The sequence below is a fragment of the Paroedura picta genome, chromosome 7, assembly GCF_049243985.1.
Source record: "Paroedura picta isolate Pp20150507F chromosome 7, Ppicta_v3.0, whole genome shotgun sequence".
Taxonomy (NCBI): domain Eukaryota; kingdom Metazoa; phylum Chordata; class Lepidosauria; order Squamata; family Gekkonidae; genus Paroedura; species Paroedura picta.
The window spans coordinates 80,977,128-81,003,180 of NC_135375.1; the positions used below are offsets into that span (position 1 = coordinate 80,977,128).

The 26,053-nt window shown below is 40.2% G+C and overlaps 1 protein-coding gene across 3 annotated transcripts in view; it reads left to right on the forward strand.

The window, feature by feature from the left end:
- ADAMTSL1 (ADAMTS like 1) overlaps positions 1-26,053 on the forward strand; it is a 555,547-nt gene that overhangs the window by 425,584 nt on the left and 103,910 nt on the right. For all 3 annotated transcript variants that reach the window (XM_077345150.1, XM_077345149.1, XM_077345151.1), the window contains 2 exons: positions 8,982-9,283; positions 15,572-15,701. In XM_077345150.1, the coding sequence (XP_077201265.1) occupies positions 8,982-9,283; positions 15,572-15,701 (432 nt within the window). The remainder of the gene's footprint in view (positions 1-8,981; positions 9,284-15,571; positions 15,702-26,053) is intronic.

The following is a 26,053-nucleotide window of genomic DNA, read 5'->3' on the forward strand; positions in this document are numbered from 1 at the left end:
ATCGCCGTTTCGGCGGCCGTGCATAATGGGCCTATATGGTACTTTTATATGCTATTAAAGGCTTGTTGTTGTTGTTGTATATAAATTGTTTTTTCAGCTCAGTTCTGCCTCTTGTCCCACCATGCCGATCTCGCTCTTTTCCGCTGTTCCAGACAGACGGATGCTCTATCTCGATCTACACCACAAGGCTGTTGTGTGGATGGCGCCCACTCCCCGGCCAAGCTGCTTGCCCTGCCGCAACCCCTTTGAAAGGGTCGTTCAATCCCCAAAGGGGTCTCAACCCCCAGGTTGAGAACCACTGCTCTAGATAGTATATGTGTGTATTTTGTATATGTATAGTATGTAAAGACACATGTGAGTATTATATACATATATATGTACACACAATACATATATATTTCAAATTGTCAGCAGTTGAATGTTATGATGAAGTTATATGGTTTCAGTGCTATTATATACTTCATATTTACGTTTACTTTTTTAGAGTTAAGTGCCAGAAATGCAACTGAATCTGTTTTTATTTATGTTTCATTTGGATGCTCCGTTTATGGATTCTTGCAGCGTTTTCTCCACCATTAAACCACTTTTCTAAATATGTATTTAACAAATTATAATTATCCTTCAACTTATAAGTATTGTCAACATGTGTGTCAAATAGGGATCACATTGCTTACATTGGAATGGGAACATAGCCCACATTTCTGCTGGTAAGTACGGAGAATCTAAGCCAAAAGGAGCCACAGCTTCAGAAGGAGGCCTGATCATAGCCTTATTGACAAAATAGATCTAAATATTGAGAATTAATTTTGACATTCCACTAGAAAACCCCTAATATGCTTCGTATAGTTATTGTGTTCTCTTTCAAATGTTAGTGAAAGAGTTTTATAAATCAAAACATAGCTGGGTTTTTGCAAGGGCTCTGGAATAATATAGGAAATATGGAATATAATTATAAAATATTTGTGATAAAAACCCAAAATATTCCATGGAATAAAAATAAAAGACTTTAGACTGGAAAATGGAAAATAATGAAAAAAGTCTTATTCATTGTATCTGTTCCCTTTCCAAAGTCATTTCCCCATCTGTAAAATGGGAGTAGTAATATTTTGGAGTGCTATGGCTTTGTTAGGAGAACATGCATTGTTATCATTTTTAACTCCTAAGATTCCAAGGTCAATAGGATCCTGAATGATCAGAAATATAATCTTTGGGTAAAACAGCTGCATTAAGGGCCAGTTTTATTGTCATTCACTCTTAGAAATGAGATGTTCAAGATTCATATGAAAACCCCTTTTGAACTCTAGATTGTCAAGATTATAATAGACTACATTGGGACCATTTTTGGTGATCATTAAAGCGTGTCTAAAAAAGAAACCCCTTCTCTTAGTACTTTTGACGTATTAAGCAGCCAATACGGTTTTTGATCAAATGTTACTTTGCAGAGGAACTATAGACAAAAACATGCATTCAAGCTGTCGTTTCAATTAGAACTATGTGCTACTCGATTCACTAATGTGATATCAAGTGTTGATTGCATGCCAGTGCAGTAGGTAGCATATCATAGTCAAGGGACTCAAAAGATTAAACCCAGACGTACATCTGCTCCTAATTAGATTACATTGTGGGGGAGGGTGATATTCGCATGACTATAAAAGACAGAAAAAAATATAAAATTCATTGAGGGAATACACACACATGCATACACAGAACAAAGTTTAAGTCCTAACGAAGTTTTATTCAAGATAGAAGCTTTCATGTGCAGCCACACTTCTTCAGACTCAAACTTTGATCTGTTGCTCCCTGGGATTATATTCCCCAATTCAAAATGTGATTATAAGAATAAAGAATACACAGTACTTTACCATTGTGTAGAATTCTCGAATAACCTTTTTTTCCACTTGATGACTCTGATGTTTAAAAAACTACACTATGCAAAGGAGTATGTCTCTCTTGCATATACAGTATGTCTCGTTTGCATATACTTATGTGGCATTTTTATTGGTGACTGATTAAATAGCCCCGTTATATAAGTTGGAATCAGAAGCACCGGCCATCAAAATGAAGAAAAGTGTGGCCTGTATTAGTTTCCATATGATTTGTTTTGTTGGAGACCTTGCAGGGGTGGGGTGGGGGAAGAAAGGTGTTTAAAAGATTTCACTTTGTAACTCTTGAAAAACACTTTTGTATGTTAACATGATAGCCAGCTTTTAACATTTTGCAATAAATAACCTGGTGTGAGCCATAAAAACAGAAAAACAAGAGAGGGCAAAATGTGATATCTGGATACCAGATGGCATCGGGTAAGTGACGGCGCTGATTCAATAACGGAAATTCCTGGCATGCATCTATTTGAGCAGAACCCACAGGGAATGACATATCTGCAGAAAGGCCACTGGACTAGCATCACCCAGAAAGCTCAGCTAAATGTTAAGTTAGGCATTCAGATGTTCTCTCTTCAGATTTTCTGCTGGAAGTGTCACAGGGGATACGTTTTCAGAGATAAGGAACTACTCTTTTATATAATTATATATATATATATTTAGAGCATTGAGTATTATCACAAAACATTAAAATATATGTAAGCTCTAGTCCTTTCTCTAATCTTATATTTTCCTGCCATTGCATTCCAATCACATTGTTCTGCTCAATATACATTTGTTTCTTAGTGGGTGTTCTTAGTGGCAGCTTAAAATTTTACAGCTTTTCAGCTTACTGAGGGCAAATTTGATGTGCTGGCAAACAAAAGTGTGAGAGAGAACAATACAATTTGAGATATTGGAAGAGGTAGAAGAGAGAAAGCAGAGAGCCTGCTTGGAACTAGCAAAAGAAACTTGGGGGGTGGGGCAGAAGGTCTCATGATCTGATGTGACATGGGTATTCTTAGGGCCATTCCACACTGAAAAAATAGCAGTGTTAGGCCAGTGTTAGGCTTAACGTTGAAAAAACCCCACGCCTCTGGGAATTCCCGATGTGCTGGCTCCTTTGCCTCCCTCTAGTGTGTCTTGCTACTCCACATACCTACTTGAAATGGTAGAAGAGGAGAACATGCTATACATGTTCCTCTCTTTCACCTGTCAATCAAGACAGGCAGCCAATCACCTCTTCCCCTCTTTTAAAGGGACCGCGATGCCAGCTAATTTTTTAAAAATAAAAGTTCTCCATTTAAATGCCTACGGATCTATTCCTAGAAAAATTACTTAATAGCTTCAAGGCCCAGGATTCCGAGAGGGGTGGCAATAAAAAAAAAAAGGCCTATGCATCTATTCATAGATGCATGGGACTTTTTTTTACTGCCACCCCTCTCAGAATCCTGAGTCTTGAAGCTGTTAAGTAATTCTCCCCCCCCCCGCCCGATTTTTTTGGGGAGGGGTAGGGGCATGCTTTTTGTGTAAACTGGTGGGGGAAAGTTTTTTTTTTTCCCTCTCTGCCTGGCTGTGGGCAGTTTTTAATGTTTTTTTTTAAAGAAAATAGAAAGCCCCATTCTGGGTGAAGAGAGAGGGAGGTGGGCTCGAAGGCAGGCACTGGAGATCTCGCTGCTTTGGTAACAAACATGTCTTTTGCTCGTGGCTGGCCGGCTGCTCTCATCCTGCTTGCAATACATGGCAAGAGGTTCTTAGCTACCTCTAGTTCTAATTGCGGATTCTGTCCACCTGTTTTATTTGTATAATTTCTAGTTGTGGTGGTCCATTGACCAGTGAAACAATTGGAAAAAAATTCTTAATGGACTGGGCATTGGATTTGTGTTTTTTTTTACAAAATATTTTATTTGGGGCTTGTCGATTTCTTTTGCCTTTGCTGTCCCAAAACTGTGAGTCTGTACTGCTCTGCTCTGCTCTAGAGAATTTTAAAGATAACTGAATGTGATTGTTCTGTGCCAAAACAAAATGTGGACATTCTCACCACTAATATCTGTTTAAAACAAAGTCCATTATGTTGCTTTTATAAAGGAGGTGATCTTTATCTGAGAAACCATATTTTTAACCACAAACAAGTTGAATCTGAAGCATATTCATTTTTATAAGTTAAAAGAACTCAGACCTTCCTGTCTGAAGAGAGCTGAGTTTATAAAACTATTGAGCAAAAACTTCACTTCAAAAGAAAAGACTATGTGGCATTACACTCTGCAACTAGAGAAAAAGAAAAAACTACTTTCACTGGGAATGGGTTTAATGTGTCTATCTGTCCATCCACAAATCACTTGAATGATTTTTAGATGTAGTTTTTCTTGCATTGGCCATGATCCAGAGAGGCATATCTAAGTTTATCTGGCAGTAATTTCTCTAGGATCCATCCCAAGGATAACAAACACTTAGGCAGTTCATGGGAAGCTTTGCTGTTATAGGAGAGGATCCCTCATGATCACTAATACATGCCATGCTATTGCTTGCGTATAGCAATTTTCTGGATTGTGTTTGGGTGTTTTTTATTAAATGGTTTGGTACAAATGAAGTCACTTGCCAACTATGAATTGTTGAGACTGCTATATTTACTGCAGACACATTTGAATCCAAATCTATTGTGACACTGAGAGCAAGAGATGGAAAGGTAAGATACAGAATTATAAAATTACTAGTAATAAAGCCTGTTGTAACTGTTACAACGGGTGCTAGAAAGGGGTCAGGGGTGGCTTCCCTTCTCGCTTGGGCTGGGAAGGGCTCCAGCCACCCCACAGCAAGGCAGCTGGAGGACTTCCCGGCCCAAGGGGGAAGGGAAGGCCTTCCCCCCTGGCTTCACCCCTCCCCCCACCATCAAAGTCCTGCTGCAGCCTGGCAAAGCCTCGGGGGGGGGGCACTTGCACTGCCCTCCAAGGCTTTGCCAGGCCACAGCAAACAAACCCCCTCGCCCTTGGTCTGGGAAGGGCTTGCAGTGGGGCGAATGGAGGGCTTCCTAGCCCAAGGGGGAAGGGAAGGCCTTCCCCCCTCCCCCGGGCTTCCCCGGGCTTCCCCAGGCTTCCCCTCCCTTCCCACCATCATAGTCCTGCTGTGTCAAAGCGTTGGAGGCCGCTTGAGGCTTTGCCGAACCATGGCGTGCAAGCCCCTCACCCTCCCTGCCCCCTGCTTTCCCCCACCCCCACAGGAGGTCTACTTACCTCTGGCTCCATCAGCAGCCAAGGGCAAACTGACAGCCATGTCACCAGATTGCCCCTAGCAGGTCCTGTCCAGATATTGAGCCAATCGGGAGGCGCTGTGCACCTCCCAGTAGACTCAAATTCTGGACAGGCCCTGCCCACTCTCTGCCCACCTACCCCTTACCCTTTTATTTATACAGCAAAAGCTGTATAAATATGAACAGTGTTGTGAAAGTGAGTAAAGGCAGTATTTGTACTCTCTCACATGGACACATATACACAAGAATATTAAATAGTACATTTATCCAGTGAATCTTACCAGCAGTATGATCAGGATAGGTAAAATGAAATCCTTCAGCTTGAAATGGATTAATTAGGTTAAACTACAGCAGCCACTTGCGTGGATTGTTTTTTTTTGGGGGGGAAAGGGAATTATGCAGATTCATGGGGATTATATTGTCCATGATAGCAAAATGGGAACATCATTTGTGAGTTTTCTGTGGCAGATGGGATATGAATAGTTGGCTAGATGAATGCTGAGCTTATCCAACAAAGGAACTACATAACTTCAGGGAGGTTTTTATATGAGGCAGTATTAAAACATGTGATCCCTGCATTCTTTGATGGTACAGTCCTGTGAGGAATGTACCATCTGGTTCTGATTGCTTGAACTGGTGGGCGCTGCAGAAGGTACAGGAGCCCAGAATATAGTATGGTTTAGAATTGTGTTCTAGGTCTAATAACCAAGCAAAATATTGTAACCGACCCCTTGCATTTTTTAGTTCTAGACCCTTTCTCAAAACCCTAGTAAGTTACCAGGCAAACTTGCCAGGCTGCATTCACCTCTGTTGTACAAACCTGGTTTATATTCCCCACAGCCAGACTCTATAATTTCCTTTGCATTCCAGGCATCCAGTACAAGAATAGTCAAAACTGAAAAGGATTATGAAACTGCCTTTATTCCATTCTTATTGGTGCAATTGTGGCATTTATATAATGACAAGCAGCATACACCTATTTAAGAAAAATACTTTTGTGAAAGCCAGGTTCCAAGTGCTGAAGTGACAGAGAACCAGTAAGTGATGGGTTAATTCTTTACTGAGGAAAGAGCTTGAGTGACAAGTTGCTCCAAATATTCTGATTGGCCAGCAACAGCTGAAAGAAGATATATTAGAGTTGTATTACTGAGGGAAGAGTTAGTTAATATTTTGACAGAATCTGCATTTAGAGAAGACCTTTCTGTGCCCTAGCTGAGAAACAAACTACTCTGAGGGATAATTTTAATCAGAGAATACTGTCTTAACTAAAAAACTGAAAGCAGTTCTATGTGGTTGGGAGGACTGGGAAAGATATTTGGCAGAGGGATTTGTGTAGTGGTGTGATACTACCAAATTATGCCAAAGGAAAGGGGAGAAATCATCTAGGGAAAGAAGAAAAATCCCTGCCCAATTAAAAAGGGGGAAATTAGTTGAGGATTTCCTTGGACTAGTGTAGATGGAAACTTGCTTCAGATACCTCAAGAGTTAAAGAGATTGGTGTTTATGTGGAAGAGAATTTGGGATATTAAAGAGGATACCAGCCTTCAAAGAAAATCCAGGGATTTAAAGGGAACTCAGATAAATTCAGAAGTGGGTGGTAAACACTGAAATAAAAGCCTCTCAATGTACAGAAGAACTCTGAAACTAAGAAAAGCTTTTAAACCTCTCTAAAGCCTGTAACTAAGAACTATAAACTGTAACACAACTGAATTTTACAACAAAGCTTTATCTCCTCATTCTACTTAACCCTCCTATGTATGTTTTTTAAAAGCTTTTGTTTTGTTGGATTTTAACTTCGTCTCAGTGCCATTTTGAAAAGGGCTTAGGAAGAGGGCTCTTAAACCTTATAAAGTTCCAGGGCTAAGCAAAAAAGTCGAAACCTCTGCCAGGGAAAGGGTAGGGCAATCAGCTTTACTCCTTTACAATACAGAAATCACACTACTTGGGGCCGCTGAGTCACTGAGGGGACAATGTTCTACCTCACTGTGTGGAAGTGTGTAGATGGGCCACCATAACTTTCTATTCAAATGATTCACAGGTCCCACTGCCTCCCTGGCTAGTTTTCTGCTTTTAAGGAATTTGACAACACTTTTATTGTTGATCTTTATGCACAGTCATTAAAAGTAACTAGAAACCTACTCCCTTTCTAATCTGGGTCATCCCTGTGTTACAGTCTTGATTGTAATGATGTCAATGCTAGAATAAAATTGAAATAACCTAAGGAGAACTTTCTTGTCCACAACTAGGAAGCCAGGTCAAGAATCCAGGAGGTCCCTTCCAACTCAGTTATTCTATGATCCCATGCTATTAGCGTCTCCATCAGAGCTAATGACAGTGAGAAGTGATGCTATGCCTTTTCAATACGGAGGTCAAGAATCCATAATCTTGAAAGGATATCAAAACACTATGGCCTTCAACTGCTTAATAATATCATGTTGATTTGTTTCAGTGTGAAGAATCCCAATTATGTTAATCTCACTGATAAAAAATCTTCCATTTTATCTAAATTCACATTATCTGGGCATTGTACATTTATCCATTTCTGTGCTTATCCAATGCATTTTACTCCAAGTCGATCAATACGGTCACATTGTGCTTATTGTTCTTTTGCTTTGAATGCTATGGATAAAACGATTGCATAGTAATTTAAAAGAGTTACGCTTATTTGATGGCTGAGTTGGATTCATATGTGAAATAACTCGTGCTTTTTTGTTCGTTCTTAAACAGTACAGAGCAGCGCTATTGCCAAATTTGAAAATATGGTTGCTATTAGTAAATGTTGACTTTCTAATGGCAACCTTGTATGTTTTATTGCTCTCAACCCCAACCAGCTCCCTTTATGCATTTGAAGCATGTTATTACATAGCATAAACCTACCCTGCTAGGCTCATAACTCTACATGCAAAATATCTGTTTAGGAAGCAGAAAAATATAACTTCCTGATGTTATTTCCTGAATTTTGGTTATGAATTGCTGTGCACGGTGAAATGATTAGTAATGAATAAAGTATAGTTTAAGAAGCAGACTCTGGAAGAGTTCCCTTACAAGTTATACATTTCTCTGTTTTCCTCTCATAGAGAGCATGTGGGATTTTGAAAAATGTGTTTAACAAGGTGTGTTGTATGATCATTTCCTGCTTATTAACAGTAATGTCATTTTGTACAGAACTAACTTGTATGTTCTTTATATATAATGAAAGAAAAAGTAGGTGGGGCACTTAAAATACTATTCAGTGATATCTATCTATCTTTACCTTCATTTACACAAAACATCATGTTTGGGGATGACACATATCAGAAGAATGCATGAAATAATAGACTTACCTTACCTCAAGGTTATTTTGTACATTTTCTTGAACTAACAACAAGGCTGTATTGAATGTAATTTCTGTATAACTGATTCTGTATATTAGTAGTCAGCTGAAGGTGTTGTATAGCAGAAATGGAAAGGAACTTATGTACATACCACGCATAGTCTGATTCTCACATGTGTGTTCATTATCTGAAGACCAGAAATTCATGCTGAATTGCATAGGTGAAACAGATTGATGAAATATCATAAACCTTTCATATATTAACTCAAATACAGTTTGTATGAATTGTTTCCAGTTGGAAAAAAATTCAGCTGCAAGTTATCCCCTGTTGCAAAACTGATTCCAAGTTATACATGTGCATGTACAACTTTTTTCAGATAGATTTCATGTCCCAAATTGTAAGGGTGAGAGGTAAACATTGATTTTCAGACTTGCCTATAATCAAGGAAACTTGGCCAAAGTTTGAATCACATTAAAACTTTCTGTCTATGGAAAGAGCACCAGTAATTCTGATACTCATATAAATTTGGCTTTTTTTCCTATGTTTTTGGCTTTACTATAGGTTCATTCCTGAGCCCTGGTCTGCCTGCAGTGTGACCTGTGGGGTGGGCATCCAAGTACGTTTGGTAAAGTGCCAGGTGCTACTCTCCTTTTCTCAGTCTGTGGCTGATTTGCCCATTGATGAATGTGAAGGGTCTAAGCCAGTCTCAGAACGAGCTTGTTATGGTGGTCCTTGCAACGGTGACACTGGCGAATACAGTCCTGAAGAGACTGATCTTTTTTATGGTGGTGCACAAGAGTTTGACGAACTCTATGACTGGGAATATGAAGGCTTCACAGAATGCTCTGAGTCTTGTGGAGGAGGTGAGTGACAATATTTCCACTTCTTTGTTTTTTGACAGATGACAATAATTCCTTGGCATGAAGAGAGTAATGTTATCAGATGTGATGCTTGCCTTTTTGACTTATTAGTGCAGAGCCACAGAAGTCCATTATATGAAGCCTGATGTTCAACATTTTTCAGTTTTTAAACATTAATTTTTTTTCACTTCCTTTTTCTTTTTGTCTCTTGTTTGTAGAATACGAGTGCTTGATAGTCTTCATGAATGATAATTCTCTAGGTTTTTAAATTTCATCTATGTATTGAGTCGCCCATAGTTAGCACGGGTCCACCAGGGAAGACTGGAAGGCAATGGAAACAACGTCTGCTTGTATCTTGCTTTGAAAACCTCATGGTCCTGGGTTCCCATGAGTTGTTTACTACTTGATGGCACACTGTTATTCATAACACATATAAAGGGCCATATTTCTATGCATTCATATTTAATGGCAGTTCTTAACAATTGTTTGCAATGTGGTCATAGAACATATCCTTATGCCTATCTTGCAGCTCCGTAAGATTGGGTGCTATTATTACTTCTATACAACCAGAAGGGGAGGGTGTGTGTGTTAACCTCTAGAAAACATGTTATGATTCCTTCATGAAAGCCACTAAAAATGGTCATGCCATGAATTCCTGAGGTGACATCAAAACTTCATATACAATGTGGATAATTCACAGTGTGAGCAACTTTTGCCTATTAATATGACTGCATAGAGTTGTCCCTACCAGAAAAATTTCCACTAGCTTCACCTTGGCGGACATCATGTGAGAACTGGCCCTCAGTGTCTGTTTTCTCTATATAAAGAAGAAGAATGTCTCCGTAGAAGAACTATTGAAAATAAAGTCCAGATGTGATACCATTTTGGATCTAGAAGGTATCAAAATTCACAGCTGGGGTCTTTCATATGACTAATGCAGTAGTCTGGTTGTTTACATTTCCTGCTGACCACTTACATTTGGGCCAGAGAACTGTGTTTTCAAACAGCAAGGCTAAGGCAGGAAGCATCAGGTGTCATTTACTTTACATTGCCTGACTTCTGCTTTGTAAGCAGAGACATATGGATCTCAAGCATTGGGCTGTTACATATTTATTTCCTTACTGAATATACTGGAGACTCAGCTGGTTTTGATAGTTTATCCTACCAAATGACATTAGCTTGGATCCAAGTACAGAGAGAGAGAACATATGGCAGAAATAACTAACTAAAAGATTGCCTGAAGCTAATAAGCTTGGCACTTAGGTTAAAAGTTAAGAAGGGTCACCGTTTATGCATATTATGAGAATTGTTTAATACACATGGTGTCCAATCCATTTGGGTCTACTCCATCATTTTCTTCTAATTAGGAACGTATGCCCATTAGAATTGTTCAGCCTCCTAGAATTTCTCAGCTTCTTTCTGCAGTTGGCCATGCAGAGATGGAAGAGGGGTGTCTTCAAACTACATTTGCCAGGATATAAGTATGTTGGATAGAGAAATAATTTTTTATCACAAAACTGAGCAATGTTTTATATTTCCAATCAACATGCCAGCACCTCTAGTCACAGCAAAATACTGCTTTCCCCTACTTGCTTCTTACTGAAGTATAAAAATCAGTAGTAAAAATGACAGGAAGTTTCGCATCTCTGTAATATGAGAGTAGTGAGCAAGTAAATATATGGTACCTACAGAGCGCCCAACCCAACCAGGTCAACAAGTTGCATATCTCAAACTTGCATCCCAGAGCAGCTCTTCAGAATATGCCAAAAATGCAGTTTTCCATGCTAAATCCAAGCTGAAAGTTCTGTTAGGATGGATCTAGATCTGGCCAGCCTGGCGATGAATGGGTGACAGATGTCACAGCCAGATCGGCCCTACATCCTGGTCTAGGTCACCAAGGTCATTCAGATGCATCAGATGGTTACCTTAAAGGCTTAGATGGGAGACAGGTTAGTAAATAGATGACTGGAGAATAAGCAGCAAGGGGACGGGGGGTGGGGGCTAGTTTTATTTTTGCTTAAATAAAGAAAAGGCTGAAATATTGAAGTTGTGAGGCTCTGTTGTTGCCATTGTGATGGCAGAAGTGGATAGCCCCCATTAGCAGTTTCCTTTTGGATAGCCCTTAGTACCCAGGGATAATGGTTCTCACGGTTGCAATCCCTTGTACCTTCAAGCATACCCAAAACCTTGGTATCAGTGAGTGACCCCTATTGAAAATGAACCATGTAACGCAAATAACATTCCAACACATTCAGAATCTCCCACTCTTTTTTTTTTTTGACAGATTCCGATTCCATCCATTCTTTGGTATCTTTATCTCCTGCATGTTTCCAATGTGAATGTGAACATTACTTTAAAAAACAAAAAAATCAATATTAATGTAATGATTTCATTAAAATGTTATGTGCAGTGTTTTACAAACACTTGGCAGATTTCTCTGTAGTTTTGAAGTTTTAGATTAAAATAAAACAGTGCTACCACTGTACATTTTGACTTAAAAGAAACATCTGAAAAGATGAAGAAATGCATTTTTTATCCATTTAATGTCTTTTGATTGTTTGCAAAATGGCTGCCGTGCAGAAAGCCTGAGGGAAAAACATTTTCTCTGAACCAAATGAGAGCGAAATAAATAGCTTCCAAATAATACTTTTTGTTATCACAGTTGCATGACAGATCAAGTTAATTTTATTGTTTTTGTACTCCCAGGAGATGAAATTTGATAGACACAGAAGCAGCCCTTTACCCTCAAAGGAGTAGCAGCCAGAAGGAACTAGTTAGTAATTTAGTCTTCATTCAGTGGCTGCGTCTTCCACTGCTGTCATCAAGTATCATGTAACAATTATTCTATTCTGGTAGATATAATAAACACTGCAAATCCCATTTGATGGTATATTGAAAGTGAACTGAAAGCTATTTAGATTCATGTCCTACCCTTGCCCTATATAGCATTTTAATTTCCTCATCATAAACTACAGGAATTTTCAAGGGAAAGCAGACCCAGCTTCATTATTTTAAAATTGTGAGCTATATTTTTTTAGAATGGGTCTCAGATTCTCTAGGAAGTGGCAAGACAGGATTTTTTGTGTGTACTATTTTGAGCAGGTCTTTTTTTTCCCCCTGCCATATTTCCTCATTAGGAAGGAATGTTTTCCTTCTTTATTATGTATTTTCCAGATTTTATATATCCATGTTGGAAATGGTAAGATTCAACCCTGAAGTTCCAAGGGGGCTTCAATATTGTGCTCTTTGCTACTGGATTGAATCTTGTATTTTAGAAATTATTTCTTAGGTCCTAAAATTATCCTATGTGAGGAACACAAACAAACAGCCATTGTAGACTGGAGTCATAAAACGGCCCTTTCATTGGACATCCTTCCTTTAATAATCTGTATATTACTGCTGCTTCATTGCCTTGTTTGAGCGCCTGGAAGAACCAGCTCTCTTTGATCATTTGGCAGATACTGTATGCCAGGGAATCGTCCACATGCACATGGTGCTGTTACATTCTTAAAGCTTAGCTTAGCCAATGCCTGAAGGACAGACTAGCTATCGTATATAAGTATCTTACACTCCAGTTTTAGTGGATTATAATAAATAAATGAAGTATATATTCATAGGATATGGCCCAGGAGTCATCAATCTTTTTTGGAAACTCATTAAAAGATTGAGGCCTGCAGTGAGTCCTGGGTTTTGGCAAGAGTTGTCTCCTGCTACTAATACACGAAGATAAGAAGGCAATAAACATTTGTGAGAGATAATGATCATTCCTTGGCATGGAGAAGGTGATATGGCCATAAATGGCGCTAAAGTGGATCAGTGCCATGGCAGAGCAGCTCTTTGCAAGAGATGTATCTTTGTTAATGAGCAGAATATCTCACATGGCAATGTTATTTTTGCTTCTTCAGTAAGCTTACTCAGGCTTGCTTGATGCTTTTGTAAACATGCCGTCATCGTCAAAAGATTTGGGTTCTTTGGTGGTGCTGCTCTTACTGTTGTGGTGGAAATGAGGCTAAGGCTCAGACAATTAGTCTGAGCTAATTGTCACCATTCAATAGAGGCTTGAAATCACCCATGGATTGCCTATGAATTACCCAGATTCCATCTAACCCTACAGCAGAGCGGGTTTTGCTGCAGTGCACATTTTCTTGAGGTACATTTCATGTTTTAGCATTTAGAGCAACACTGGAAACCTGTTGGAAAACTGAAATTAATATGCATATTTTATTTTCTTTGTATTAGTGTAACTGGTTTAGCATTCATGTGAACTTGGTGGTGGCTGAGAGACACCCAAGGTATGCTTTGGTGCAGTCATGGTCTTATTCTGGCATTGCTCATCCCAAAATGTGGGACAAAATCTGGCTCTTCTTGCTTAGTACTAAAGGTTTCAAGGTGAGCTCCTAAGAGGGTTCCTATCAAGGCAGTAACCAGCCTGAGAACCCCTTAGCTTCATCATACATGATTCATCATATACTCAGATTATGCTCTGAGGTCAAGAGATTTTGTTAAAAAACAGATTGGGTACATGACTTCTGATCTCCAAAACTTTATTATTGACCAATATTAGTTGATTTTCAGGACAGTCCATAGATCAACCATGGCTAGGAAAAAACACTCTAAGAATTCTTTCCTTTTGAGTAAAACCTGAGTACAATTCTGAGTAGATCTGCCTAAGATTGCTCTCTGTGTTTTATGGAGTCCAGTCAGCATTCTAGCACCATGAGAACCTCTTCCCCATTTACCCTAGTACAAGACATTCACGGTTAGCTCCAAAAGGGAGCATTAAACACTGGTAGTGGGGGAGGGGATCTAGTAAAGTCACCGATATCCAACATTACTTTATGGGAAAGCAAATTGCCTGAAATTTACAAAATATGTAGCTTCCTTCATATTTCTACCTCTTGGCACTTACCTAGTATGTTCTGTAGCCTGGTGACCATCATGTTTCTTAGCTGATGTGTAGTAGTTAGACTAGGCTGTCAGAGTCCCAGATTCAAATCCTCACCATGAAAGCAGATGTTGCGACCTTGAACCCCTCAGTCTCTCTCAGCCTAATCAACCTCACAGGCTTGTTGGTGTGAGGATAAAATGGAAGAGGGAAGAATGTTGTAGTAAGCTGCTTTGGGTTCCCATCAGGGAGAGAGGTATTATTAAATAAACAGATCTTCAATCAAAACCCAATGAAGGTACAGTTTTGTATGGTTTTGAATCTGAATATTTCAAGATTACCAGTTTTATTCACATGGCCAACCTTGCAAGAGAAGTAAGTGTGGCTGATCCCACGCTGACAATAAGGGTACTAGGGATGTAGTCACACATTAGAAGGAAGTCCCAATATGAACTGGGAGTGGTAATTTTTATTTATTCATTTATTTTGCTTTTCCTGGATTACATGCAAAGAATGTCTGCTGATGCAATATTTGAGTGCTGGATATATACTTCATTAATTACATTTATTAAATGGCATCACTGTTAAATGAATTGTTCTAACTGCAGGGAAATGAATCCCATTGCTATGATGCCCTGAAACTGCAAAAAGAGGAAGTACTATTCAATAACATTTCCTCTTTTTTACTTCCTTATAACATTCTGAGGGACAGGGAATGGTATTAATTTTAGGTTTGAATGAGGGAACTTTTTTTTTACTGTTCTAGCTGGAATTTAACAAAATTATAAACAGAGATTGTCTCACATAAATGCACACAGCAAGCCAGATCAACCTGTTAGTTGGCTTTAAGTTGCTTCAGTTCCATTTAGCTCAGTGAGACAAAACTGGAGATCTAGGAAAGGAGCCTATACATCGATTCCATGTGTCTTGTAGCATTTTTTAAAAACACAAAATGTTGGTGCTGCTTCATGTGACAGAAACTTGTAAGTAGACATTAATTTTTAGCCCCAGAAGAGTTTTTTCCCCCCTAGAAAGTGTAAGAGAAATACTGTAATGTGAATGAATTCAACTCTCCTGCTAATCAGAAAAGTATTTGAAGGCAATTTGTTCCAGCTTGCCAGTGGAGAAATTCCTGTTTCCTGTTTGCATGCTTCAGTTCCCATCCTGCTCCAGGTACCATTTAGCTCACAGCCGCTCAGCACACAACATGTGGCACTAGAGTTGCTCCACAGGAGGCTAAATTGTGTGAACCCTGCCTGCTGACAGTCAAGAGCATCCAGCATGTTGTCTTGGAGGCATGGAGCAGGATCCCTGCTGGTGTCATGTCTGCACTTTTCTGCCCTGACTCTTGTGTTCTCAATTTTTACTGTGGGATTTGTTTATGTATTGTGTGTATTTGTGCGCAGGTGTCCAAGAAGCAGTTGTGACTTGCCTAAATAAACAGACCAGAGAGTTTGTGGATGAAGATCTTTGTGTGAGCAGCCGACGTCCCCCCCAGTTGTTGAAAGCCTGTAACCTGGATCCTTGTCCCCCAAGGTAGGCTGCTGTATTAATTTAATGGGCCGTGTTGCTTTCCACAAATATAAGAACTGACAGTCATTAGGAGTTTGAAACTTGTTTTCTTTGTCCCCAGACCTTCTGTTCCACTTTCTCATGCCTCATGATGATAACAATTCCCTTCAAAAGTCACTGTGAATACTGGCTCCCTTCCTCTTAGGGGCAGTTTTCACACACCAGTTACGATGACCACAGGGATCGGGAAAGGAGCTAGGCAAAAGAGTGAATAGAAATGATGGGTCATGCGAGGTGTTCTAGCGACAGTAACCTCTGATTGCACTGCATCACCCCTGACAGGGTGCAAGCTTCAGTGAGGCTGACTATTTGCCCTCTGGACCCATGTCCCTTGTGGCTCGTTAAAGGAGGTGGCAAGAGAATCAAGAAACCTCTCTGGGAGATAATAAACATGCCTCTGTCCTCAGGGACATTCCCAGAGAGTCTAAGGGGGAGCAATGATTCAGCCCCTACTGAAAAGCCCATTGCTCAATCTGTGGGACCCTATCAACTATCACCCTGTCACGCCTCTAGCTTTTCTAAGAAAAGTGATTCAACAGGCAGCTGTGAATCATCTATAAGCATATCTGGATGAATCATCAGTTCTGGGCCCATTCCAGTTTAGCTTCTGGCCTGGTGAGGGGATGGAAATGGCTCTGGTCTCTCTGGCAGGTGATCTTCGAAGACCGAGGCAGGCCAGCACTGTTCATGTTGTTATATTTCATGGCAGCATTTGACTTAGCTCACTGTCTTGTTGACACGGAGATATAGGGACTGTCTTTGCAGTGGCTGGTCTCCTTTCTCTAAGACAGAGGACAGAGGGTAGCAACCAGGCTACCACACTGCTGTGGGCTCCCTTGTGGGATGCCCTAGAATGCAGTTCTCTCCCCGATGTCATTTAACATCTTTAAGCAACCTCTCCTACAGCTGGTTCAGAGGCATGGGCTTGGGTGTCATCTGTACACAGATGTCATCCAGTTCTATCTGTTACTGCATGACCTGCTGTATACACTCCTAGTCCTATTCTGCACACAATAGATGATGCACATTCAATGCATTTTAGAAGTAAATTTTCCTGTTCTGTACAGATAAATCCAGCTGCCAAAGCACATTGAAAGTGTATTATCCTATGTGCATGGAATGGGCCCTATATTCACTGCTTATTTGTCTGAAGACAGTCACAGAATGGCTTGGGCAGAACCATCTGAAGTGTTGCTGGGTTGGAAAGGGCCAAAAGAGGAAGCGTGCATTCTATGTCTTGTTGGAGTGCAGCTGACAACTTTGCACATCAACAAGAATTTGGGAATGAGCTCTGATGCTTCCCCAACAATGGAGGCTCAGATAATGAAGGTAGCATACCAGGCATTTTTCCATTGAAAAGAAAGAAATCCAAATTATGTGCTGATGACCATTTTCCTCACATTCTGCTATACCTGATGTTTGACGAAATCCTTGACGGGATGACGTAGAAACCTAGGGTTAGAAGGGTTATTCAAGGTTATTTTTTTTTCAACATAGAGCAGGTCTCTGACTGTAATAAATAATTCCTTCATTTACATATGCAGGTGTATTTTTTTTTGTTTTCTCTTTGTAAATAGAGGTCATGATGAATAAGGAATAGTAAGAACCGCTTTAATGCTTATAACAAAGCAGTTTCAAATACTGCCGCCCCCCACCCAACACTGCTGTTTTTGATGGTTACAGAGCATAACAAGTAGCACAGATGATCACCATATAATTCCGTATGTCCTAATGCAAACTGAAAAATACCAGAAATATTTCAGATGTCTTAAAATGTTCCCACTCATTTGTTCCATCTGGGGTAGTTCCTTGCAGACAAGAATGCAGGAGGCAGTGAAATGATCGATTATATTCCCAAAACATTTTGCCCAGCAAATAGTCTCACTGATCAAACATGAGCTGAAAATATGAGTCACTTCCCCAGAATAATAGATAATTGCCTTACTATGGAGAACAAATGTGTGGAGAATAAGGGAGGAGGGAAAGAAGTGGGCAAAATATGTTCAGCAGAAAATTATAAACTTATTCCCAAGTGAGGAAACATTTCCCCATCTTTTTAGATTAGTTAGTTTGTACCACTGTTGTGCATTATATCATGTGCAATAGAATTATACTTAACATTTTGTTTGCCCTTGTATGGCTTTCAGAGGGGAAGAGAGCAACTTTGTCTTTTATCAGGTTTAACTAACTTAGTCATTTTTTTCCATTTTCCTTTGAATTGGAAAGCATTACTTTGTAGGAATTCAGAAGTCTGCTTAATTTAGAACACTTGTGAAATTAAACATGTGCACTATGCACTATAAAATTACCCTGAGATTCAACAAAGATATATCAGGTCTTCTGCAACCATTTTAAGAGAAACTCAGTTGGTTTTCATTTCATGCCTAAACATCCTTGAATACAAGCCATCATCCAGGGCCTATTAGTTATATTTTTGATCTCCAAAGGATCCCAGTGGTAAACCAGCCACAGTGTCTTCTTGATGAACACTATCATATGTGAGGTTAGGAGCACGTGTCTGGGAACCACAGTGTTCTGCAGAGTTAGTTGATATATGATTTCAGATATAAGGTACAAGGAGAATACATGGGATCTTGTTTGCCCTCATCAGATTGACAACTCAACAGTGTATTTGGCAGATTAGTTTTGATTAATACATAATAAAAATAAATTTTGTTTTGGTGTCCTGCTATTATAAAATCAAAATATTAACATTATACACACACACATACATACATAGGTAAAGGTATCCCCTGTATAAGCACCGAGTCATGTCTGACCCTTGGGGTGACGCCCTCCAGCATTTTCATGGCAGACTCAATACGGGGTGGTTTGCCAGTGCCTTCCCCAGTCATTACCATTTACCCCCCAGCAAGCTGGGTACTCATTTTACCGACCTCGGAAGGATGGAAGGCTGAGTCAACCTTGAGCCGGCTGCTGGGATTGAACCCCCAGCCTCATGGGCAAAGCTTTCAGACGGCTGCCTTACCACTCTGCGCCACAAGAGGCTCATCTGCACATGGCTAGGGAGGCTCAGAAGGGGAGAGGGGAGCCAAGCACAGCAGGAGTCTCTTTCTTTCTTTTCTTGAATTGGGGGAAGAAGAGGATTGGAGACAGCAGAGGAGGGGGGAAAAACCCAAGAGGCAAATATCTACTGAGAGAAGTTTAGGCTTCTGGAGCTTCTTCTGAGAAAAGTTAGGGCTTCCCCTTTATGCCTGGAAACCAGGAACTGATGCCCTTGCCAATCAGGGCTTCTCTACCATGGAGTTCAGCCCCAAATTCAAAACAGGCAAAGCTCCACATGCTTTCTCAATCCGATTCATTAAATATTGAGGGTTATATCCACTCTAAGGCCTATTCTGCATGCAACAGATAATGCATTTTAGAAGCAGATTTTCCTGTTCTGCACAGGAAAATCCAGCTGCCAAAGCACATTGAAAGTGCATTATCCTATGAGTGCAGAATGGGCCTAGGATATTGCAGGATAAAGGTAGGGTCACTCGGATCAATCAAAATGGAAATTGCATTCAGTGGAGATGGCAGGGACTGAATCAACCTGTGATTGGAATAAAAGCTATGTGCAGATTCAGCCCAGGTTCAAGAACTAAAGCAAGTCATTTTCTGGAGAATAGACAGTATTCCCTGGAATGGTTATCATTTGGGTTTTTGAACTGACTAGTGTGAAGCATAGAAGTATGGACACATATTCATTTGGAAGCCTCTGCACAGCTTACCAAGTGATTAGCTGTGTGCTCATAACTGGCAGATGTTCAAGCAGAGTTAATAGCAATCAAGTTCCTTAAAGGCAAAGCCATCCATCACCAATATGACAGTAAGTCAAAATATATTGCTCCAGTTCATACATGCAAGGGTTTAGTCCAAACAAAACTGCTTTCTCGAAGGATACAGGGCAATCACGGGGGCTTATTATGAAGAAGTTTTAAGATAACTGAAAACTTCATTGGTGAAAAAAAAAGACAGGAAAGTTGCACAGAGGAATTTTTTTCCCATCACAGCAGTGCACTGCTCATTCTTCATGGGTACAAGAATTTTATTGGGCAGCCTTACCTCATCCACCCTACAGTACTGCTCTTGTTCCTTTTGTTCCCAAAACTCAAAGAAAATTTAAAAGTAACACAATTTGAATCCCTTGAGAATGCCAAAATTGCCATTTCGATGCGGTGTAAATCAAAGAGCACATAATTCTTCAGGGAAGGGTTAGAGAGATGGAACAGTGACGTCAGAATTGTATAGACCTGGATGGAGAAACAATAGCTTGACATTTTGATATTTTTGTTTAATATGGGTTTCTATTATTTTGTCGCAATACTTCTTGACTTGCCCTTGTTTTCCCTGCAATGTGCAACTGCATGGGAATATTGGGTGTATTATAAATCATTCCTAGCTCTCAAAAGCCTGATCAGTTCCCCACATGAACTTAGTGCTTGCACTAGAACATGCTCCAAGGTCTTCTGCAATGCATTGTGTTTCAGCAGCAAAAGTTCAGGCTTCATTGCCTGATGGATCAGCATGGAAAGGTTCCCTGCACATAGAAAGTTTGAAAACCACTGATCTCATCCAAATATCTGCCTTGAGGCAGGATATTTCTATGTAAAATATCTTTGACAGATGATTTCATAAGTTATAAGAAGCCACCAATGAAGCGGTAATGGTTTTTCCCTTTCCACTTGGAAATATATTTTTACAGGTAAGTAGCATATTGTTTAGGTTGTCCTTTCATGCATTTTAAAGCATTCAATGAGCCTGTATTTCTCTAGCATTACCCTAGGGAAAGCAGCCATCAGATTGCTCCTTTAAAAGGGTTTTGATGAAGTCACTTCCAGTCAGAACTGGATAGGAAAATGGCCTGTACTCAAAAATGCTTCTCCAGTTCTTATCTGTCCCAGAAGATTATCAGATCAATAGCCACAGAATGATTTAGTGATCAGGGATCTCATCTGCCAGATATACTAGAGGGGCAGCCTTTTGAAATACAGGTCAGTCCAGAGCATCGGGTAGAAACTGTGAGATTCCATAATAAAGGGCATTTGTTTAATATAAGAAAAGTATGGCAGCCATTTAAGATAAAGGGGCAGCTATTGCCTAATTAGATATCTAACTCTTTTATTCATAATTGTATTGTCATGAGTGACCTTTGGTAAGCCAGAGAATGCTACCAGGAGTGTGGAAGAGTGCCATGATGGATGTTATGAATTATAATTTTTATATCTCCCCCTACAGCTTGGTCAGCATGTGTTAAAAAGATTTGGTGAGAGAGAGTAGGAAAGGAGAAGAGCAGGCAATGAAAGCCAGATGGATGAAAATGACGGAAATTCCAGTCAATTTCTGCAGCTTTGTTCTTTACATATTTTCAAAACTAAACGTTTATTCCTGTGCAAATAGCTGAATAGTAGAGAGCAGACGTACACTGGGGGAAAAACTCCTGAGGTTCCAAGAATAGCCCAAAAAAGGTCTGCCTTCCTCTGTGCCATGAGCAACACAACCCTTTCTCAAACTTTATGGTTCTTCTGAGAAGGGGGGGGGTGGATTCTACTGCAGCAACTGGATGGTTCCTGGGCAAGGCTGATAAATCTCATAATTCTACCAAGGTCAACATCATGGTAGTAAACACTAAATTTCCTCCATATTAAAATGGATTTCTACAAAGGTATATCATATTCTATTCTTTAAAAAAGGTTTTGGATCCAGGAGAGGTTTCCATGACCGCTTGAGTCCTTGCCCAAGCTGAAACATACTAAAAAGATCATGCCGGTGGCTTCTGCTAAGTTAAAAATATTTATCCAAATGTTCTGCTTGCACAAGGTATCAGTCAACAGGTACTTTAACAACTGGCACTATTGCTTGTACATGCAGTAGTTTGCATTTCCACTTACACATTACTGGAACCAACCCTCTGAATGTTACTGTCTTTTGGAAGCCATTTTGGGGGGCCTTCCATCTTTCTGATGTTTAGAAATATCAATCTACACAAGAGGAAATAATTCAACATTTCCTGTTATCATCATCAGTAATATCATCAATCACTTCTCCCAGCAGTTAGTTCCTGCACATAGAATGCTTTGTGTGAATATGAGGGTTTGGGGACGTTGTGTTTAAAAAAGACCGTTTTGGAGATGTGAGCTGCCTCCAGTGTCCCCTCTTTTAAAATATGCTGTTCTTTTTCCTATCGAATAATCATGTTAATTTTCTGAAGTTCATTTTTGCTGCGAAGTAGACAGTGTGGTTCTTACAGAAGTTTTTACAAAGCACTTTGAATGGGTAAGTGCAATGAATATTGGTCATGAGGAGAAGGAATGAAATGTACATCCTTGACAGTGCATATTTATATTCACATCATAAACCAGTTTAAGGAGAAGCCCATTTAAGCCTCATTTTGAAATCACTCCAGGTCCTGAGGTTTCTCCACTCAAAAATATATACCTCTGGGGGGTTATAGGGTCATTTTTTCTTTCATATTATATCAGTGACAGGAAACTACATATTATCTGTAAATATGTGTAATGAAACTCTGGTGCTGTTTTTCTTTTTAAAAAACAGATTTGGGGAGGTGCTTTTGAGCAGAGAAGGGTGGGAGAGGAAACCATTCCCTCCTGCAGTATCTTTCACTCCTGTACAATCTCAGGTGTGTGTTTATGAGGGTAAATAGATACTTGGGATTCTGTGGCAGGCCAAAGCAGGTTAGGTGACTATTTGGAGTTTCACAACCCCTGAGACTCCTGTCCAAAGCCATACCCTCTGAAGATGCTTCTCTTCAAAGGCAAACAGTGTCATGAGTTCCGCTGTACATGCTTGTGAGCCTTTCGATCCTCATCGTTCCAGGAGAAGGAATTGCATCTGCACAAGAAACACATCAAGTTGAACCCCTGATTATTGAACAGCCAAAACTGCAACCAAATGTAACTTGGTCAGAGCATCATTCTAGGAATCCTTTAAGGGCTGTCTAGAAATCCTGGGCTGTCCCTGTGGGTTGGAAAGGGAAAAAACAAATCCACATTGGTCTCCCTGTGATGAGCTTATGCCAGTATCTCACATCAAATTGTGTAGATGACAATACCTGTTTTGGCTCTGCTAATGACTCCACCTGAAGACGTGGTACAGTACAGACTGCCAAGAAGGATTGCAATGATTGTTTTGGTATAGAGATCCTTGAGGAAGGGAGGGGGGAAACCTCTCTAGGTATATCCCCAAAGAGCATTCCTATTTTGATTGCACTGCCTTTTAAAACAATGTAATAACGTATATTACCCAGATTGGTACCTGTATATATTTATATGTTCTTTACCCAGTTGAGTGCATGTTAAATTGCATGTCAGATATGTTAATCAGATCACTTCTCCCACTCAGTTGCTTTCGTGAAATGATGCCTGCATGCTATTTTGCCATTCTGGAGTTTCGAAGATGGTACTTTTCAGTATAATTTGACTGCACACTCCCTCCCACACCATTGATTGACAGTGTATATGAAGTATACAGTAACCAGTTTTCCTTTATTTCCCTTTTTGCAAATGGTTTTCTTGTCCCAGCACCTTGCTTCAATCTGTCTCCGTTTCCTAATGCCCCCTCTAATGAGAATCTAATACTTGCTGCCACCTAATATTTTCAAATATTTGGAAGCCTGTCTCCTTTTCATAGAGTGTACCTCTACCCCTTGTTCTTTGTTTCCTCTTTAAATATGTTCTCAGTTTCCTCAAGTATAAATTTACTCTCTTGGCAGAAGGAATTTGTTCTTTTGAATACAAAAGGGAAAAGGAAAGATTTTTCTGCCAGTCTGCAGAAGTGTGTCTGGGGGGGGCTTGCTTTTTCAAACTGAGCCAATAATTGAATGTGATTCAAAGTCCACATATGTCTGGAAAGAGTCACAATTTTCATTCATTTCACTCTGGTTGCAATATTCTGCAAAGCATCTTAAAGGATCTTGCAACTGTGTGAAATATTGATTTGTGCAAATATGATTACTTTTTCCATGCTGGATGCATGCAACAGCCTGATCTTATGAGGCGGACTTTTACTGGAACTGGTGTAAGAACTGTGACTCCCTCTGCCCAGTTGAGTATCTTACACTTGATTCACTCTTACACCAGACTGCACTCTTACACAGCTGCAGTGCTCCATCTCCTTTAAGCCATGTGAGCATTAATCACTTGATCAATCCGCCTTTTAGTAGATCCAGAGTATAGTGATCCTGGCTCTCCTTGATGATTCAGAACTCTACCCTAGGACTGAGTCAATGTAATGCTTTTCTCTTTTCATTCTTCTGGGGTAACAAGGGAAACAATGAACTTATGTCAGGTCCTTCCTAAATTATATTCCTGGTGCAGGATCAGTGAATTCCTTCTGTTTTTTGAAAAAGAAAGGCCCAACTCAACTCAATGTTTTCCTCCCGGGGCCAAACTAGACAGTAAGTATGATTCAAATTGGTTGGGGTTGCCCAGCCCAACTTGCAGTGACACATAACATCGTCAGGCAGCTAATGTTCCCAAGCACTCTGTGGCCCAAATAGCCTTGGGAACATGGAGAAGGGAGAAAAGTAACTTTGGCACCATTTCTCCAAACAGAAACAGTTGTAAGGAGGCTCTGCCCCACCAAGGGGCACCACATGTACTGACCGCAGCATGTGGAGCTCCACAGCAAGGCAAGCAGGACGCTTAAAGCTGTTTCAGCTCAGGGAAATGATGTGGGAAGGAGAGTTGAACCGCCTATTTCAGACCACCTGGGTTCAGACCAGCTGCCTGCTAGGAAGACTTCAGAAGGGTGTGATTATTGTTCTCACTCAGGAGTATTTTTATGTTATTGGCTAAAACAACTTCCTGATACAAACAGCAATACTACTGGGATTTTTATGAAGAAAAGAGCTCCTGAAACAGAGCCTAACAACTTTTAACCCCATTCGTCCTTTGGTGAGTTCCAGGTGGTTTGCATAGTTCTCCCCTCCTTCATTTTACCCTTACAAGAACCCCATCAGGAACTGTCAGGGCTCCCTGTGGAATTTGTCATGTCAGAATTCAAACCTAGGCTTTCCTGGGCCAAAACTCAAACCAGAATTCAAACCTAGGCAGGCAGATTAATAATGCCAGTTGCATTTCTTGTTTCTTAGAGGAGAAAAAATGGATCTGGGTGGGTGGGCCTGAGTGTGGCAAATGAGGTTCAACACAGGCAAGTGCAAAGTAATGCACATTGGAGCCAAAAATCCTAACTGTAAATATACGTTGATAGGGTCTGAACTGGTGGTTACCGACCTGGAGAGAGATCCCTTCCTAGCAGGTAGGCAAATGTGTTGGAGTGAGTGACTCATCATGGCTGGACATTAGGGGGAAGGTGCTACATCACTCTTAGGGGGGATAGGTGCTATCTCCTTGACTAGGATGCCTGTCTGTCTTAACCTGCGAGCTGCCCTCTGACCTATTCACGCTTTGTCCTCTCCCTCACTTTACATGGCCTTCCATGGAGACACATGTCTTTGCAGGTCTCTCCTGCAGATATAATTCCCTCATAGTCATATGCACATGATGCTGGATTAGCTAGCCATTTGTGATAAGGAAAGTATCTTTAGATTAAGCTTCTTTCTCTTCTTTTGACTACAAACAGACTGTGAACTGGATCTACTTGAATCAATGTAAGTTTACCTTTTTTGCAATATACTTTTTGGGAGATTTATGTACTGCAGTTAGTATGCTTTTATGACTGAGCCAAACTTATTAACCAAATATTCCAATAAAATGGTCATCTCAGCCCTGTTTGCTTGGGTCCATAAATGAAAACACAAGTCCTTTCAGCCTGAAATCTGGGGTGTGTATTGCTTCATTTCCAGTAAAGGACTGCTTCTCTGAAATCAGGGCCTCCCTGACTGTTAATCAAGGCATCCTGCATTCTTCTATTATCACACCATCTTTCCCCCAGATGATAGCTGGAGGACTACAATATACACAAAGAGGGAGGGTAGCTGGGTACTCTGAAGAGAAATGAGAACTCCATCATGCCCCCACCACCACTACTCTAGCCCAATACATAAGCTCTCTGGCCTTTTCATGTCTGTCTTTCCTCCTTTTGTCTCCACCACTTTCTAGCCAGTATAACTTCAACTTTGGCACCTCTACAGTGATATGAAGGGGAAAGGCTAGGTTGTTACACTAGTATTCTCAAATATTTGGAAGTCTTTTCATAGAATACACCTCTGCCTGGGCTGTTACTCCTTTGAATGATGGGTGGTCCTGTGTCTCTCTGTGATGGTTTTCACACTAGGTGCAGACCTCTCACCACATGGTTAATGAATTCCCAGTTACACTCATTTTCAAGAA